Genomic DNA, 18,418 nt, shown 5'->3' with positions numbered 1-18,418 from the left:
ATATAAATTCTATTAATAAACATCTAAACACAACCATCTGCAAAGTTTATTCATTGAAACTAATTACTTTATTGATTATCAGAGAGAAAAGGTATATTCCCTTCAACATTTATATATATTGGTATTCACGTGTTTTTCTGAATTCTTAATGTTTGTGTCTTAGGATATTTATTTTTAAATATCTTTAAATATTTTTATTTTTTATTTTTAAAAATAATTCATTTTGGGGGCAGCTAGGTGCCGCAGTGGATAGAGCACTGGCCCTGGAGTCAGGAGTACCTGAGTTCAAATCCGGCCTCAGACACTTAATAATGACCTACCCATGTGGCCTTGGGCAAGCCACTTAACCCCATTGCCTTGCAAAAACCTAAAAAAAAAAAATTCATTTTTTTTGTTACTCTGAATTTAACAGTGACCAATGTGAAATTTTTCCTACATGAAGAACAGAAAAAGTGGATTGATTATGAAACCAAACTGCTATTAGAGCATTCATGTCTTGCTGCAATCCCTATAATGTTTTTCCTATCTTTATAACCTGAAGGATATGTGATGAAATATTAAATAATTCAGTATTATAAGTTTATTATTTTTTTAACTAATACCAAATAGTAGAAGGGTAGAGTTGTAGGAAAACAATTTTAAGATTTAGTAATTTTGTCAAAGGAAAATAAACTCTATAGTCTTGATACCGTTTTTTTATTGTTTAACAGACCCTGTTTAGTATATATTGTCACTTTCCAGTTCCATTTGTGATTTGCTTTCATTATCAGGAGAAAGAAATACAGAAAAATGAAGTGAAAGAAAAATATCAGAAAAAGTATGATTCTGACAAGGAAGAACGGGGGAAAAAAGAGCAAAAGGGACTAAAGAGTGAGTATAAATAATTGAATTTTACTTGATTTTAACACATATAGTTTATTTTGTAAAATGTTTACAATAAATAGACCTTTTAAAGACAAGATTCTCTCTCCTTATGGTGCCAAAAATAGAACTAGACACCTGACTTTCCAAAAAATAATGAACAATCACATTAACATTTTTGCTTCTGTATTTGTTCTTGGTTTAAGTCCTTATCTTCTTATACATTTCCTGTGGGATAAAATAAAGGCTATCTCATACCCAGAAGTCATATTAAGCCTTTTGGGATCTGGGAATACTACTTACCCACATTTGGGGGACACTGCATATAAGCTGTGTGAAAGTTTTTATTTTGGAAATTTGCCTGAAATAATGCAAGTGGGGACAAAAAAAAGAGAGATTTACCTCTGTAGGTCAGGCTCCTAAGATGAGACCTAGTCCATGTGAACCCAGAGTATTTCAGGGGTGAGAGGAGAAGGTCTACAGAAGGGGGAGAAAAGCAGCATCAGTCACTATTATGAACTTTATTGGATATTGGGCAACCAATAAAAAGTGACACACTGAAATTGTTTGATGTTTCTGATATTGAATTTGTGTATATTCCTTTATCCATAGTCAGCTTTATCAGAAAGTAGAAGCAATAGATTTTCTTGAAGCCTCCACAGGACAGGAATTTATTTTTGTTTTACAAAAGAATTTGTGATTGTAACATTTATCATAAATCTTTTATTTTTACTAGCATTTAAAGAAATGAGGAATGCATTTGATTTATTTACACTGACCCCAGAAGAAAAAAATGACTATTCTGAAAGTAATCGGAAAAAAGAAGAAACATTTACTGAAGACTACAGAACTAAGGAAAATAAGCAGTTATACAAGGAAAGAAGAAGTACAAGGGATGAAACTGATACATGGGCTTATATAGCTGCGGAAGGTGATCAAGAAGTGTTAGACAGTGTGTGTCAAATGGATGAAAATTCTGGTGAGTATGATGAAAGATGGTTCACAAATTATGAGTCAACCAAAAATCAACCAAGTTATAACTTTTTACAAATCATAAGGTACCTGAAAATCAGAAGACCAAAATTTTTTGTAGGTTTTTTCCACATTTTCTATTTTCTCTTTGACTTTAGTTTCTATTTGAAATTTAGAAAGTAGGATAGAGTAAACTTTTCTTGAAATATGAACCATTAATTTATGTTGAAGGAGGATATCCTGAACTCTCTAAATATTAAAAAAAACCATTATGTTTAGAAATTAACATGTCTAGAAATATAATTTGAAATAAAAAAAAATTTTGGGAAAAAGATGGCAGGAACAAAAATTTGACAACAGAGGGATGAAATGCTATTATATACAAATATATTTATAACTTGTCACTAATAAGAAATCTGTAAGAAGTTTGCCAGAATGGATATGGTGAGATTAAAAGTTCATGAAAGGTATGAAATTGTATTTTTTTTAAACTAAGAAGGAGAGAAAAGGCTTGGTGTACAATTGATATAAGGATATTCTAGATGATGAGAAAGAAAGACGGAACAGAGAATACTTAGGTAGATAAGTAAGTGATATGTAAGAGTTAGGGAGCCAGATTACTTAGCATCTCTGAGCTAGGCTGTAGCAAAAGGGAGAATGATTAATAAGGGACTTCTCATTAGTGGAAAACTTTAAGTCTTATGGTATCAAGAATTGCCATTTTCAAGTTTTGATAATTAGATGAAAAAATTTTAACATTCACCTCCATTTATTACTGAATTATTTGAGGCTGTGCTAGAGTTTATTCCTCTTTCCAACCTACGTTGGAACCGGAGTTCCATCCTAGTTGGAATTGTTGCTAACCATTGGTTAGAATGACATCTAAATTTTAGGGTAGTAAATTTAAAGCTAAAAAATCCAGTCCCCTTTTGTTAGATGAAAAAAATTGAGGCCCCAATGTCAAATAGTAAGTGGCAGAGCTGGGATTCAAATACTCTGTTCAAAAGAAAGCTCATTTAAAAAATTTTTATTTTAAGTAAAGGAGTTAGTGCTTATTGGAGAAAGAGAAGAATGTATGTGTGTAATAGATAAATCTGTATAGATAGAGATCCTTATTTCACTTTGTGACATAGTTTTTAGTTTCCACATAAAGTTAAGGAAGATGGAAAAATAGCAAATTTGTGATATGATCATCTTTAAAAAGGTAATAAGTCACTTGCATATCTAACAGACAGACAGCAAGTTTTGAGTTTGGGAATGGATTTGCAATTGGAATGGATGAAATTAGAAGATTTTCAAAAGCATCTTAATGGAGAAGATGAGAATTTTGCGACAGCAGATGCTATACCAAGTAGTAAGTATTTCTGAATTTATAAGCTATCATTTGAGAAATCCAATTGGTATTAAAAAAAAATTCCAGAAATAATAATTGGTATAAAACTGACTTTTTTCCTTCTTTAGACTTACTGAGGGATGCAGTGAAAAATGGTGACTATGTTACAGTGAAAATTGCACTTAATTCAAATGAGGAGTACAATTTGGACCAAGAGGTAATAATGTCATATTCCTATGAAAAGTTTATTGACGTGTAGCTCCTACAGTATTGTTAATAAGTTAATGTGACATCAGAAGTAATCACCAATTTCTTTAAAAATGTCTTATGGCCTTTCTAAAAGCTTTTCTTCCTCATAACAAATCCTAATACTTGTATTGCATTATTTTTTACTTAATTCAATCTTTTTACTGAATTTTCCCCTTCTTGTCAAAACTTTGACTTTTTCTTTGATTCAGGTTGAGTTCATTTTCCTTTTTTTTTGGTACTTTTCAGAACATTATACGTTCTCTGTTTTTGACTTGCATATAGATATCTTTTTTAATTTTTATTTTTTGCAAGGCAGTGGGTTTAAGTGACTTGCCCAAGGCCACACAGCTAGGTAATTATTGTCTGAGGCCAGATTTGAACTTGGGTACTCCTGACTCCAGGGCCAGTGCTCTATCCACTGTACCACCTAGCCTTCCCCAAACCTTTTTTCTTAACAATTATTTTATTTTTTTAATTACATGCAAAATTTTCAACATTCATCTTTTTGTAAAAGCTTTTGAGTGCCACCTTTTTCTACCTCCCTCCCTTCCCCCTTCTCCGTGACAGCAATATGATAGAGATTATATGTGGTCACTCATGTTTAACATATTTACATATCAATCATGTGAAAGAAAAATCAGAGGAAAAAACCAAAAACATACATGTTTTGTCTAAACTCGTAATTCAAAGGTGGGGCCAGTATGGCAGAGGAGAAGGAAGGATGTAAAGCAATTTTTTCTACAGACTCCTCTAAACCTATCTAAAAAAAACACTCTGGGCCAAATCTTGAAGGGAAACATCAATGAAAAATCACAGTGAGTAATTTTTGCAGCCCATGTCAGCACATATAGACTGTGGAAATTGGAGAATAGATCTGCCTGCCCAAGGGCAGGTCTGTGGAAAATTCCATTGCAAAAAAAGAAGTTGTGCAATAGGATAAGAAGTTCCAGACCCACTTTGAAGACGTCATGATAGAGACAGTTTGGAACACCTGGAAACTTTGTTGCCATTACCCATTTCCAGGTTCTGGATACTGGGCTGACTGAAGAGGAGACCTGTGTGGAAGCTATGTTCCAGGGTTGGGAGCAGTTGGTCCACCCCAGGCAGTTTAGTGGTCTGCAGAAGAATAACCAGGGCAGCAATCTCAGATGAAAGGGGAGCCTGCATTTCTGTCAGTCTGAACCAGTAAACCTTCCCAGATGGCTCAGGGAACTTGCACAACTCAGACCAGGTGGGCAGCAATCAGTGTATGCTTTGGATCAGAAGCTTGAAATAATAGAAGAAAGTGCAAGGTATTTTACAGAAAAAAACTTTTTCACTGACCCTAAAAATCAAATAAAGGAGGAATATATTAAGAATCCGTGAACTGGGGGCGGCTAGGCGGCGCAGTGGATAGACCCTGGAGTCAGAAGTACCTGAATTCATATCCGGCCTCAGACACTTAATAATTACCTAGCTGTGTGGTCTTGGGCAAGCCACTTAACCCCATTTACCTTGCAAAAAAAATCCCCAAAACCTAAAAAATAAATTTAAAAAAAAAATCAGTGAACTACCTGAATACCATGAACCGAGAAGAGAAGACTAGTTGTCTTATTTCAAGCAGTCTTAAAAGAGAGTGAAATAGAAGTAGAAAGACTCTACTAGTCCTTTCCTAAAAGCAACTCCAAGATGAAAACTCCCTGAAACTATAGCCCAAATCTGGAAAATACTGCAAGTAGTAACTTGAAAGAAAGAATTAAAGTACCAAGAATCCAGTCAGTAGCTACTCTGTAAAGGAGCAGAGGACTTAGAATATGATATTCCAGAAGGCAAATGATACAGGCTTACAGTCAAGAAAAACTTAACAGAACTGAGTATTATGCAACTGAGAGGAGGGCAAATGGAACTTTAATGACATTGAGGACTTCTAAGCATTCTTAATGAAAACCTGAGTTGGGGAGATACTCTGAAGTCTGAACACAGGATTGAAGAGAAACATGAAATATAAACATGAATGAACAGGCTGATGAACTGCTTAAATTAAAATATGAGATATTATATGTGTCCCCTCTGAGTCCAGTCATCACTCGGATTCACAGAGGGCATCAAGTTAGACAAGGCCCAAGAGTGGTTCTGCTATTTCTTGATGATCTTAAGAAAGAATAGAAACAGAAGGGAAAGAAAGTGAAAGTAGACAGCTATGCAAACTGGGAGGAAGGTGTGGAGGGAGAAGCCAACATGTGAACTTCACTTTCATCTGAACTGGTTAAAAGAAGGAAGAATAAAGACACAGAGAGTTGGGTACAAAAATATGTTTTGCTCAGTGGCAGAATAGGAGGGAAAGGAGAGGAAAGGAAAAGGTGGAATTTGTGGCAGCATAGGTTAAGGGGAAGAATTAGTCCTAAGCAAAACAAAGTTTTAAGGACGTATAAGATATTTATAGCTCTTTCAGGTGACAGAAAAAGTGGGAATCTGAGGGGTTGCTCATGAACTGTTAATGGCATATTAATGTAATGTAAGAAATGATGGAGGATGGCATTAGAGAAACCTTGAAAGACATGTAGGACCTGAGTGATGTAAACAGATCCAATTTATGTAATAACAATAATATGGTAAAGACAGCTCTGAAAGACTTAAGATTGATTAATGCAGTGACCTGCCATCATTCTAGAAGATGGATATTTTTTCACCCATCTTCTGATAAACAGAGGAAGATGGAAATATATTTTGCTTTACTTCTGTATCTGTAAAACAGATGTTTTTTCCCATTCTCAGTTGAAGGTTTTTGAGTGACGATTTTGTTGATTGAGAATGTATGTATGTTTTCATGTTTAGGTAATTTTTTAAAAAGAAATATTAGGATAGGGTACTGTTAAGCAATATTAAGGGGTCCCCTAAGCTTTTCTTTTTTGAGTTACCATATTTTCTAGGAAAACTGAACCCAGGGTTCTCAGAGTTTGCAGGAGTCCCTGAATGTGTCAGATTTGAAGGCTCTCCCCCTTTTCCTGCCCTCACTCCCCTGGACATAATAGTTTGCATTTCTGTATCTTGGGAATCAAAGCAGGTGCCAGGAAGTCTGCCAGACTGAGAAACAGTTTGTGCAGTTGGGACTTTGTAGATAAGCAGACTGTTCTATCTTCATAGTCTAGCAATTGTGAAGTAGTAAGAATCTTGCTTTTGCCATTGTCTTGTCCTTTTCCCACCTTTACTGCTTCTCATGCTATACCCTTTTACTTGGAGATTTTTTTCATATCTTTTCTTTCTTTTACTTAATACTGTAAGCCATAAATCCTGCTCAAAACACATAGGGGTCTGCTTATGAAGTACTTAGAGATGTTTGGGAAATTTTTTTTTTAATTTTCAGGCAATTACTGAGCTTATTTTTACTGAAATTACTCTTCATTTTGAAGAAAATAAAGTGGAGGGAGAAGAATAATACATACATACTATCTGAAAGAAAACCAGAGCTTTAAAGTGGAGTCAGCATTTTAGGATTGGAGGATTTCAGATCATCTGGGCATTCACTGCCACACATTGATTCCTTGTAATAAGAATTTTTTTGATTTAGCATCATGTAAGCATCATGTACTGTTCATCCTACTCATTAAACAAAGAACTATTGAACTTCACTAGTGATCTTTTCTGGTTTTTATTTGAGAGAGTCTGCTTTTCCACAGGGTCCTCACTTGCTGAGAGGGTAGCAGAAAAATTGTGATTTGGTTGCCATCTTGCCACTCTTCATTTTCTCAATTTGTTCCTTTAAGGAAGTCAGTTTCTTCATTACTATATCTTGTTGACTTTAAATGTAGCCAGGATGGAAAGAAATCAGACTTGGTGTTTTGAAATTGATATGTGAAGTAGACCTTTGTATGAACATTTTTGGAAGTTGAAGTCTCTCATTTTTTTATTTTGGTCCTGTACAGTTTTTTCATCTTTGTTTATTTAGGACTCTAGGTGGTTGTGGGTAGAATCCTGGGCCTGTAGTCAAGACTCCTCTTTCTGAGTTCAAATCTAGTCTCAGACTCTTGCTACCTGAGTGACTGAGCAAATCACTTAACCCTGTTTGCTTCAGTTTCCTCATTTACTAAAATAAGCTGGAGAAAGAAATGGCAAACCACTCCAGTTTTCTTTGCCAAGAAAAACCTAAATGTGGTCATGAAGAGTTGGACATGACTGAAAAATGATTAAACAACAAAATTTCCAGGGCTTATCCCTGGACTCTGCACATAATAAGTACTTAAATGATAATTGGAAGTGTCTTGTATCAAATTGAATTTAGAATTCTCTAAATTTGTTCTAAAAGAGTTTGTTAAAATTTGATTTTTGTTCCCTTTTACAAATAAAGGACTCTAGTGGAATGACACTGGTGATGCTTGCAGCAGCAGGAGGACAAGATGACTTACTCAGGCTCCTTATCAAGAAAGGAGCTAAAGTTAATGGTAGACAGAAAAATGGAACCACTGCTCTCATTCATGCAGCTGAGAAGGTAAGACTGACTGCCTTTGAATCTGAGAAGACTTTGCTTTTATAATACTACCCTCCAAATGTCTGAGTATCACATGTATGTATCTTTTTTCTCTATTTTGAAATAACAACTTCTACTAGTACTGATCTACAATATATTTAGTTGTAAAAACATTATAATGTATTTCATTACATCCATTTATATGGAACAGTTAATTAAATATTCAAAATTATAACTTCCAAAAGAACTTAGGATAGCAGATAGTATTAATTAAATCTGTCCATTAGAAGCTAACATATTTTATAAATGAAAATTAAATCATAAATGAAGGTGATATGAGTAATGGACAATTGGTTGGAATGAACAAAATTTAAAATTTATTGACAATTATAAAAATAACTTCTGTAGAATTTCAGTTTGATTATTTCTCTTCTTTTCAAAGAACTTTTTAACCACAGTGGCTATTCTTTTGGAAGCTGGAGCTTTTGTGAATGTTCAGCAGAGTAATGGAGAAACTGCTTTAATGAAGGTAATACTTTTTTGCATTGCAGAATATATAATACTATAAATTAGATGGTAGAATGAAAAGAGAACAATTAAAAAGACAAAGACCCTCCTTTTAAGACAGAACAGATGTAAAAGCAGTATAAAAATTAACATTAAAAAAATAAACAACAAAAAAAATAGTCACCATAATACTGAAAATAATCAGCAATGAGGAGGTTGTTGAAGTATTTAGAATTTTTGAAATAGTTTGATATTATTGAGATATTAAAGAAGATTAGAGAAGATTTCATATCCTTTTCTCCTTTCCTTTTCCTAGTAAGTCATCCCTCATACCTAAAAATAAAAAATTTGGGGTGAAAAGAGTATTCAGCACTATATTATTGTATCTTCCAGGTCTAACAATATATTCAGTATTCCATTCTCGTAGTCCCTATTGCTTCATTTAGGTGAAACTTGGTCATTGTAATTTAAATAGTGCTCACTTTCAGAATTTTTTCCCTTTTACATGGTGGTAGTTATTTTACTGATTTTCTTCTGCATCAGTTCATATGTCTTCCCAGGTGTCTCTGAATTCTTCCAGTTCATTGTTTCTTACAGCATAGTAATTGATATTCCATTGCGTCTATTTAGTTTGCTTAGCATATCCCCAATTGCTGGACATCTTCTTGTATTCCAGTTTATTGTCTCTAAAAGGGCTGCTATGACTTTTTTTTTTAATTTTTCATTCTTAACTAACTCCAGATCAGATAGGCAATGCCATCTGTAGAGTGGAAATAAAAAAGAGAACTGGATCTGAAACGAATTCCTTGTTTTGTGCAACAAGCACATTCAGCACATGAATGCTTCCAGATCTGTCTTTGTTTTCCTGTGTTTCCTCCTCTATGCTTGTGGAAAAAAATGCTTGAATGAAGCTTTTAAATTTTTTAATATTACTATTCCTATTCTACTCTCCTCACAACTTAAGCCTGATTTGGGAAAGGAAAAAGAAAAAATACTTAATAAAAATGAAGTCACTACAATTCTGGTATATGTACAAGTTTTCTTTTGTTTTTACATACTCTGAATATAGGCCTTGTCTGTGGGAATCTTATAGAGATGACTAATAAAAAATCTTTTGTTGTTACATTCATTTTAATTTTGAAAATTAAATTTATTTAACATTTTAAAAAACATTTTAAATTCCAAATTCTTTCCTTCCCTCCCTCTCCCTACCATTGAGGAGGAAATGTAATATTAATTATAATTGTGTAATTATGCAAAACATCTTTCTATATTGCATAATATCTTTTAGTTTATTCTTATATTTATAATTGAGGATCACCTTTAGGTATTGGTAAAGTGAAAGTGATGCTGGCTTTGGGGTCATTCATTTTGTAGAAAGGCATTTTCTTTTTTCTCTTTTTCAATTTTATTTGAGGTAATGGGGTTAAGTGATTTCCCCAAGGTCATACATTTAGGCAATTATTAACTGTTTGAGGTCAGATTTGAACTCAGGTCCTCCTGACTCCAGGCGTCTGCTCTATCCACTCTGCCACCTAGCTCTCCTGAAGGCATTTTCTCTTTTGAATTATTTTAAATTGTTTTTTGAATTTTATAATTTTGTCTGCAGTCTCATTTCCCTCCCCCCCACCCCCCAGAGAAGGCAGTCTGATAGTCTTTAAGGCATTTTCTGATCCCAGAATTTCCAGAGTACTCTTCCAAAGCTGCTTTTTATGTTTCTATTGTTATTTAATACTTGTATATCCATATGGACAATCTCTCCGTTTAGACTGTTAATTTTTGAGGACATGGACTGTTTTAATTATGTTTTTGAATCCCTTGTAGTTTAGCAAAGTGTTTGGTACATTGTAGAAACATAATAAAACCTGGATAACTGATTGATTAAAGTTCTGTCTTTGCTACTTAATGCCTCATGTAACCTTGGAAAAGTCACTTAGACTTTCTGTTCTTAATAATTCATCTGTAAAATGAAGAGGGTATACCAAATGGTATCCAAGGTTCTTTCCAGTTCTAAATCTATGATGCTATAATTCTTTCACATTTGTTCTCAGAAAACAACATGGTTCCCAAGAGCTATTCAAATGAAATTCCTAATTATAGATTGGAAGTTTCTTCATCTATTAGTACATGGTTCCAAAATTTATCTGCCCTCATTTACTGGTAAATCCTATCTCATCATTTCATCTAAAAAAGTTTAAAGCTTTGGTATAAAATGATCTGTCAGTAGCTTATAATTTCCCTTCACATTATTTCTCCTACTTAGAGTTGTCCTCCTTCCCACTGCCTCTCCAGCTATGTGACTATGTTAGAAACTTTTATAACAGGTAGGTGGCCCAGTGTGCTGGAGTAGATATTAGGAAAACTTGAGACTCACACTTAGAAGCTTTGTGACCCTGGGTAAATTATATGGCCTCTGTTTGCCTGAGATTCCTCAATTGCAAAATGGAAATAATATCACCTGCCTCACAGAGATGAGACAATATTTGTCAATATTTGAAAATGCTTAGCACAGTATCTTACAAATAGGAGCCATAAAAATGCTAGCTATTTATCTTTATTATTGTATTTCAATATTATTTCAATTATTTCAATATTATTGACTGTTTTTCTTTTGAGTAGTATAACCAAAGAGAGTGACCTGATAAAATTTACTGGGTTTTATAGTACTCTCCTGAGTCCTGCCAGATCTAGGGGCTATTGCAATTAGGCTCATAAAATTTAAGAAGAGTTTGATTGCAGCCTAAGATTGGAAGTTACAGATACATTTACCTATAGTTTTTTTTTTTTAGGTTTTTGCAAGGCAAATGGGGTTAAGTGGCTTGCCCAAGGCCACCACACAGCTAGGTAATTATTAAGTGTCTGAGACCGGATTTGAACCCAGCTACTCCTGACTCCAGGGCCAGTGCTTTATCCACTGCGCCACCTAGCTGCCCCCATTTACCTATAGTTTAAAGAAATTTCCAACTATAGAATCTTTTTGAGTTTGATTCCCAGAGAAGAAATTGGAAGCTCAGACTATCCAGTTTTATTAATTTGGTTTCTTTTACTTATCAGCAATTAGAATCATTCAGAGGTGGAATGGGGTGCCTTAAGCAGCAGTGTATACTCCCCAAGACTGGAGGGCTTCAAGCCAACAGGTGTATAGAACTATCAGTCAAGTATGTTGTGAAGTGGATTTTAGTTCAAGTACAGGTTAGCCTCAGATGCAGGAGTTTCTTCAAACTGAAATTCTGTAAATCAGTATTGAGCTTTGAATTTTTCAAATGACTATTATATTCTAGATGATATTTTTAAATACTCAGGATCTATAAACATGAGATTATGGCAAACCATTAGCAAGAGCAAAGCCTATGAATGAAGAATGCTTCCATTAAATCTCTAGATGCTTCTTAAAAACAACTCCGTGTCAGTCTCCATAGATATAATTTATTACTTACTAATTTATATCATTATAAGGTCATAGGCTTTAAACTTATATAGCAGATCCACAAAAGGCATCTATTCCAATTTTTTCAATTTATAATTGAATAGCCTAAGACTTAAGAGATGTGATTATTAATGGTTTGCCCAAAATCATTAAAAAAATAGCAGAGCTGAAATTCAAACAATGGTCTTATAACTCCAAGTCTAGGGTTCTTTTGATTATACTGTAATGCTTCAAATGTTATTAAGTAACTATTATAATTGTAGGAGAATATGTGTTTAGCTAGATTAAGATACATGTATGTTACTCTGGGCAAATGTAAAGAAGATCATATAAATACAATTTGTATCTTAATATATATACATAAATCAATCTTAATATACATACATTAAATCTATCCATATAGGTTTTCTTTTTAAAACTGCTTTGTATACTCTTGGATGTTCTTTCCTTACAGGCTTATAGGATAATTTGTTTCCAGTTAGAAGATAGCAACAGACTAGTTGTTAGACACCATAAAAGCCATAACCTTGTGCTTGCTTAGGGAAATGATAACCTAGAAATTGTATTTTTAATCAGTAGGTTAGACTTTTGTATTTTGCTTCAGGGGTGCTTTATTATCACCTTTTATTTTCATACAATTCTCTTACCTCTTTTTTTTAAAGGGTTTTTATTTTTTGTAAGGCAAATGGGGTTAAGTGGCTTACCCAAGGCTACATAGCTAGGTAATTATTAATTGTCTGAGGTTGGATTTGAACTCAGGTCCTCCTGACTCCAGGGATGGTGCTCTATCCACTGTGCCACCTAGCCGCCCCCATTTTCTCCTCTTAATTGCTTTTTTGTTTTATGAACAGGAGATCCTGAAGGGTAAATGTTAGTTATTGTAAATAACAGGAAGTGTTTTAATTAGTGCCCTAAATTAGTAAAACTTTTATTTTCATCTAAAACAAATAGGTTTTTGTCTGTTAGTGTCAGTGAAGTGTCATTAAGATCAATATTTCATTTACCTCCAAAGTTTGATTAGGTTATTCATAATTTTGAACTGGAAATATACTAGAAAACAAATAATGTGAAGTCCACCATCTTGGTTTCCAGATGAGGAATCCAAGGACCAGAGAAGTTTTTTAGATAAGTACACGTAACTCCTTAGGAGCAAAGTCAGGATTAGACTCAGGTCTTCTCACTGTATCTAAGTAAAAGATTTTCTTTAGCCGTGTAAATATTCTATCTGATAGGAAAAAAAAAACTTCCCTTCAAAAAATACACTGGAGAATGATGAATAATATAAATAAGATGGATGAAGACATAATCATAGCCTGAAATTCATTTATAAGAAAGGAAATCACCTTATATGTGATCTGCACTTTGCCCTATCTTCAAGGAAATCGTTTTGACCCAATTTATCTTTTATAGTGCTGCCTGAGGTTTGCTAAATTCGGGTCAGTGTATGGCAGAGTCTCCCTTTAAATCACTTCTGGGATGAAATGAAATTATTTTCTGATCCCTCATTCAAAGAATCACAGTGAAAACTAGTTTAGAAAGAACACATTTGTTAATAATGTGTTTTGCTGTTTTGACAGTGTCAAGGGTGATAGTAAAATCAATGAAGTATAGTAGACTGAAAATCCTTTGAGTACTTTATTTTTTTATTTTATTTTTTTTAAGGTGATGGGGTTAAGTGACTTGCCTAAGGTCACACAGCTAGATACTTATTAAGTGTCCGAGACTGGATTTGAACTTGGGTCCTCCTGACTCCAGGGCCAGTGTTGTATCCATTGTGCCACCAAGCTGCCCCCCTGAGAACTTTATTGAAGTAGCCCTGGTCCTTGGTAGCTTAGGACAGAGGAGTGCCGCAGGGCTGGACCTTGAATCAGAAAAACCTGAGTTCAAATCCAGCCTCAAATACTTAGTGGTTTTGTGATGCTAGTCAAATCACATAACTTCTGTCCTAGTTTCCTTATTTGTACAATGGCATTAATGATACCATTTATTACAAATGTTGTTAAGCAAGAATAATATTTGTAAAGTATTACAAACCTGAAAGTGCTTTAAATACCAGCTGTTGTTGTTATTACCATAATTGATAAAATATATTTTGAAGGCCTTCTGTTTTGAAGAGTCTTCTAGTCAAGTATAAACTGAGAAACACAAAGAGAGGACCTTATATTTGTCATTATATCCTAATGTAGAAGACCTTGACCTGCCCTGAAGAAATTCATTTTATGTTTAATTCCTTTTTCATTGTTTAAATATTTTTTGAAAGACTCTATTTAGGAAAAAAAAATAAAATTTTGTTTGTGTGTGTATGTATGTATTACTTCTTCGACTTTTATATAATTACTTGCCTCAATCTTTTCCTTATTCTTTTTCCTGTTTACAGGCTTGTAAGAGAGGAAACTCAGATATTGTAAGGCTTGTGATTGAATGTGGAGCAGACTGTAATATTTTGTCAAAGCATCAGAATAGTGCTTTACATTTTGCTAAGCAATGTAATAATGTATTGGTATATGACCTGTTGAAGAGTCACTTAGAAACGTAAGTATTAAATAAAGAAACTTAAAGCTTTGCTTAGAAACTTTGGGGCAATTATTTTGGTTGCAAAATATATTTAAGAAATTAATTTCAGAGGCAGAGCAAAGGTGGAAGAGTAAAGACAAACTCAGCTGAGCTCAACCAAATGCCTTCCAAACAATTCTAAAATAAGAGCTCAAATCAAATTCTGGAGTAGTAGGACTAACAAAAAATTTACTGAAATAATTTTCCAGTTCAATATAACTTAGGAGATCAACAGGAAGGGTCTGTCTCACCAGGGTGGGGTGGTCCAGAAGCACAGAGAATCCTGTAGCACAGGCCCATCAGTGGAACTTTAAGGTGGCTTCATTGGCAGCAGTAGCAGCTTCAGAAAGTCTCAGCACATCTCTCAGTGGAGAGGTTGGTCAACTGGCCAGAACGAGGTTTCATGGGACCTTTTGCTGGCACTGGGTTCAGGGTCCTGTTGCATTGCCCATACATAGTTCTAGGTTACAATTCCAGGACCAAAAAAGAGCTATAGTACTTGTGATCATAAGGGAGCATGGACCCTGGTCATACTTTCAGGGTTGAGAGGAGTGCTTGTGGTTGCTTGTGAAGGAGTAGAGACCCTGTTCTCAGTTCCAAGAAAGAAGGGGAACACTAGCAAATGTGGCTGCAGAACAGGGCACCTTGTCACATCCCAGGACCAGGAGGAAAGCTATGACCACTACAGGGGAAATAAGGTCCCTTCTGGGATAGACACAGGTGAAGAGAGCAGTGACCACACTGCTTCTTAGAACATAAAAGCTTGGAAGCATGGAAAATCTATAGGCCCCTGGACCTGACTATGAAAACCAAGCAAGAAAGAACTAATGTTTGGGACAGTGTCCCTTCCAAGTAGGGAGCAGAGCACAATTTTAACTTTAAATTAAAAGTCAAAAAATAGACTGGAAAAAATGAATAAACAGAAAAAGAACCTGACCATGGAAAATTACTATGGTTACTGGGAAGAGCAAAATGCAAACTCAAAGGAGAAGAAGAATTAAGAACAGTTAATATGTGGAGCATCAAAGAAAAATGTGAATTAGAGATTTATTTAAAAATTTCTGGAAGAGCTTAAAAATGTATTTTAAAATTAAAATGAGAGGAAAAATTGGGATGAAAATAATGCAAGAAAATCATGGAAAAAATGGTCAATAGCTTGGTAAAGGAGGCACAAAAAATAGCAAAGAAAATAACAGTTACAATAATACTATAGTACTAACAGAGAAATAGAGTAATGAATTAATGGAATAGATTATGTATACAATACACAGTAGTGAATGACCCAAATAGTTTAGTATTTGATAAAGCTAAAGGTGCAAAATTTTGGGAAAATAAAACACTATTTGACAAAATTTTCTGGGAAAACTAGAAAACAGTTTGTCAGAAACTAGATATAGACCAACAATTCACACCTTATACCAAGATAAGGTCAAAATGAATACATGGTTTAGAGGAAGCATGTAATTATTTACCTTTAAGAAAAGAAGAGATGGGGCGCTAGGTGGCGCATTTTAATTACATCAAATTTAAAGAGTTTTATACAAACAAAATGAATGCAAGCATGATTAAAAGGAAATCAGGAAACAGGAAAATTTTTACAGCAAGTTTTTCTGATAAAGCTCTCAAAGAACTGAGTCAAGATTGTAAAAAAAAGTAATTCTTGATAAATGGTCAAGGAATAGGGATAGGCAGTTTTTAAAGGAACTCAAAACTATTTACAGTCATATGATTCTAAATTACTATAAGCTATAATCCCTTTATGTCTCTAATCACTATTTGACTATAGATCACTACTTATTAAAGAAATTACAATTAAAATAACTCTGAGTCCTACTTCACTAATGTGACAGAAGAGGAAACTAACAAATGTTAGAGGGAATGTGGGAAAACTGGAACACTAATCCATTGTTGGTAGAGTTGTGATCTGATCCAACCATTCTGTAGAACAATGTTCCTAAAGGGCAATCAAATTGCATATATTCTTTGATCAGCAATAACATTACTATATTTGTACCCAGAGGTCATAAAAAAGGGGAAAATATCCACATGTATGAAAATATAGCAACTCTTTTTTTGTGGTGGCAAAGAATTGGAAATTGAAATGTGTTTTCTTTTGCAATATTGCTAATATGGGGATGTTTTTCATGACTGCATATGTAGAATCTACATCAAATTGCTTGCTTTCTCAAGGCTGGACTTGGGCTTCCCAGGGAGGGCTAAGAAGGGAAACAGGAAAAGGAAATGGAACTCAAGATTTTAAAAAATTGTTAAATTGGGGCAGCTAGGTGGTGCAGTGGATAAAGCACCTGCCCTGGAGTCAGGAGTACCTGGGTTCAAATCCGGTGTCAGACACTTAATAATTGCTTAGCTGTGTGGCCTTGGGCAAGCCACTTAGCCCCATTGCCTTGCAAAAACCTAAAAAAAATGTTAAATTGTTACATGTAATGTTATTGAGGAAAAATAAATAAAAATTAAGTTAAAAAAGATTTTATTACATTCAAGCACATGCAGTCAGAAAAGAATCTCAAAAAGATCTGCTATAGTAATTAGCTTCTATGACTGATTTGTAAAGAGGGCAGAATTTAACATTTGTATATTTTTATGTACTTGGCTATTTACTAAAGTCCTTAAAACTGTTCAAAGTCCCTAAAAAGTTTAATCTAAACTTTAAATATTCCATTATAATTTTGTTGAGACTTTTAGCAAATTCTTTTGTAAAAATGTACTAATTGCTTTTATAAATTTGGATTGGAAGTGTTCATACTTAGACATTTATTTATTTTTTGCAAGACAATGGGGTTAAGTGACATGCCTCAAGGTCACACAGCTAGGTAATTATTAAGTGTCTCAGGCCAAATTTCAACTCCTGACTCCAAGACTGGTACTGTACCCACTGTGCCACTTAGCTACCCCATACTTAGACATTTAGAATTTCTGGATCTCTTCTCACTTAAAATCTGAATTACTATTTTGATTAATAAAAACAGATAGAGCCTATGGAGGTAACACAATAGAAATTTGAAGACCGTACCATTAAGAGTTTGTTTGACTTATTAGTAAAACAAATAAGTCATATTTGACTATTCTATATGAGATGTAGAAAATGAATCTGCTTTTAAATACTATATTTTAGTCACCAATTGCTTTTTTAAATATATAACCTTTTAATGGATTCTAATGGAAAAAAGCTTGTCCAAATTATTATGACTATGTCTTCTCTTTCTCTTTAAGGCTCTCAAGAGTGGCAGAAGAAACTATAAGGGACTACTTTGAAGCCCGGCTTGCCCTTCTAGAACCTGTGTTTCCAATAGCATGTCACCGCCTTTGTGAGGGTCCAGACTTTTCAACAGATTTCAATTACAAACCACCACAGAACATACCAGAAGGTGCCCCATTTATGGTTTTCTTTTGTATAGACTGTAACTTGCAGTAAAAGTATTATCTGAATGAGATCTTTCTAAATGACTTAGTCATTTATATTAAGAATTCAATCCCAAGGATATTTCTCAGGGTATATACTTTATGACAAATGGAAGAAAACAAAGTAGTAATGTAGTTGACTAGACCAAAAGAGAGCCATGCTTGAGTTGGAAAAACTTTGACGGCATTGAGAGTTTGATTCTGAAGTTCTCTAAAGGGTGAAAATGATAAAGACATGGGAAAAATCTAATGCCTTACTACCACGAAAAAAAGGCAACTGAGATGACATTGATAACTATTAACCCATATGCTGCATTCCCTAGAAATTGTTATAGCTATCACTTATGAAATACTCTGTAATGGATACAGTAGCCTTATTTTTACAGTCTTATAATTGACTAAAAGGTCTAAGGAGTACAAGATTCTATTGCACTTATTTTTTTGGCTATAGAAAGCATTTGATTCGTTATGGCAAAATACTGCTCTGCTCTGACAGGTGCTTCCCATAGTGTATTATGATCATATAAAATTCCTTAAAATATATAACAACAGAAATTACCATTTGACAATCCTCTGGTTATTAAAACTTAAAATAAAGAGGTCTGTGCTTGCCATAAATGGTACCATTATGGAAAATGTTCATCATAGAGTC

At 34.1% G+C, this 18,418-nt stretch overlaps 1 protein-coding gene across 1 annotated transcript in view; it reads left to right on the top strand.

The window, feature by feature from the left end:
• The window catches only part of MPHOSPH8 (M-phase phosphoprotein 8), a 91,792-nt gene that overhangs the window by 27,307 nt on the left and 46,067 nt on the right, over positions 1-18,418 (top strand). The window contains exons 4-11 of the mRNA XM_074216265.1: positions 771-870; positions 1,598-1,840; positions 3,065-3,187; positions 3,295-3,383; positions 7,740-7,880; positions 8,302-8,388; positions 14,171-14,325; positions 17,578-17,732. Of these exons, the coding sequence (XP_074072366.1) occupies positions 771-870; positions 1,598-1,840; positions 3,065-3,187; positions 3,295-3,383; positions 7,740-7,880; positions 8,302-8,388; positions 14,171-14,325; positions 17,578-17,732 (1,093 nt within the window). The remainder of the gene's footprint in view (positions 1-770; positions 871-1,597; positions 1,841-3,064; positions 3,188-3,294; positions 3,384-7,739; positions 7,881-8,301; positions 8,389-14,170; positions 14,326-17,577; positions 17,733-18,418) is intronic.

This window comes from Macrotis lagotis, chromosome 1 (genome assembly GCF_037893015.1).
Source record: "Macrotis lagotis isolate mMagLag1 chromosome 1, bilby.v1.9.chrom.fasta, whole genome shotgun sequence".
In the NCBI taxonomy this organism is placed as follows: Eukaryota; Metazoa; Chordata; class Mammalia; order Peramelemorphia; family Peramelidae; genus Macrotis; species Macrotis lagotis.
This window is presented reverse-complemented; position numbering and strand designations above follow the sequence as displayed.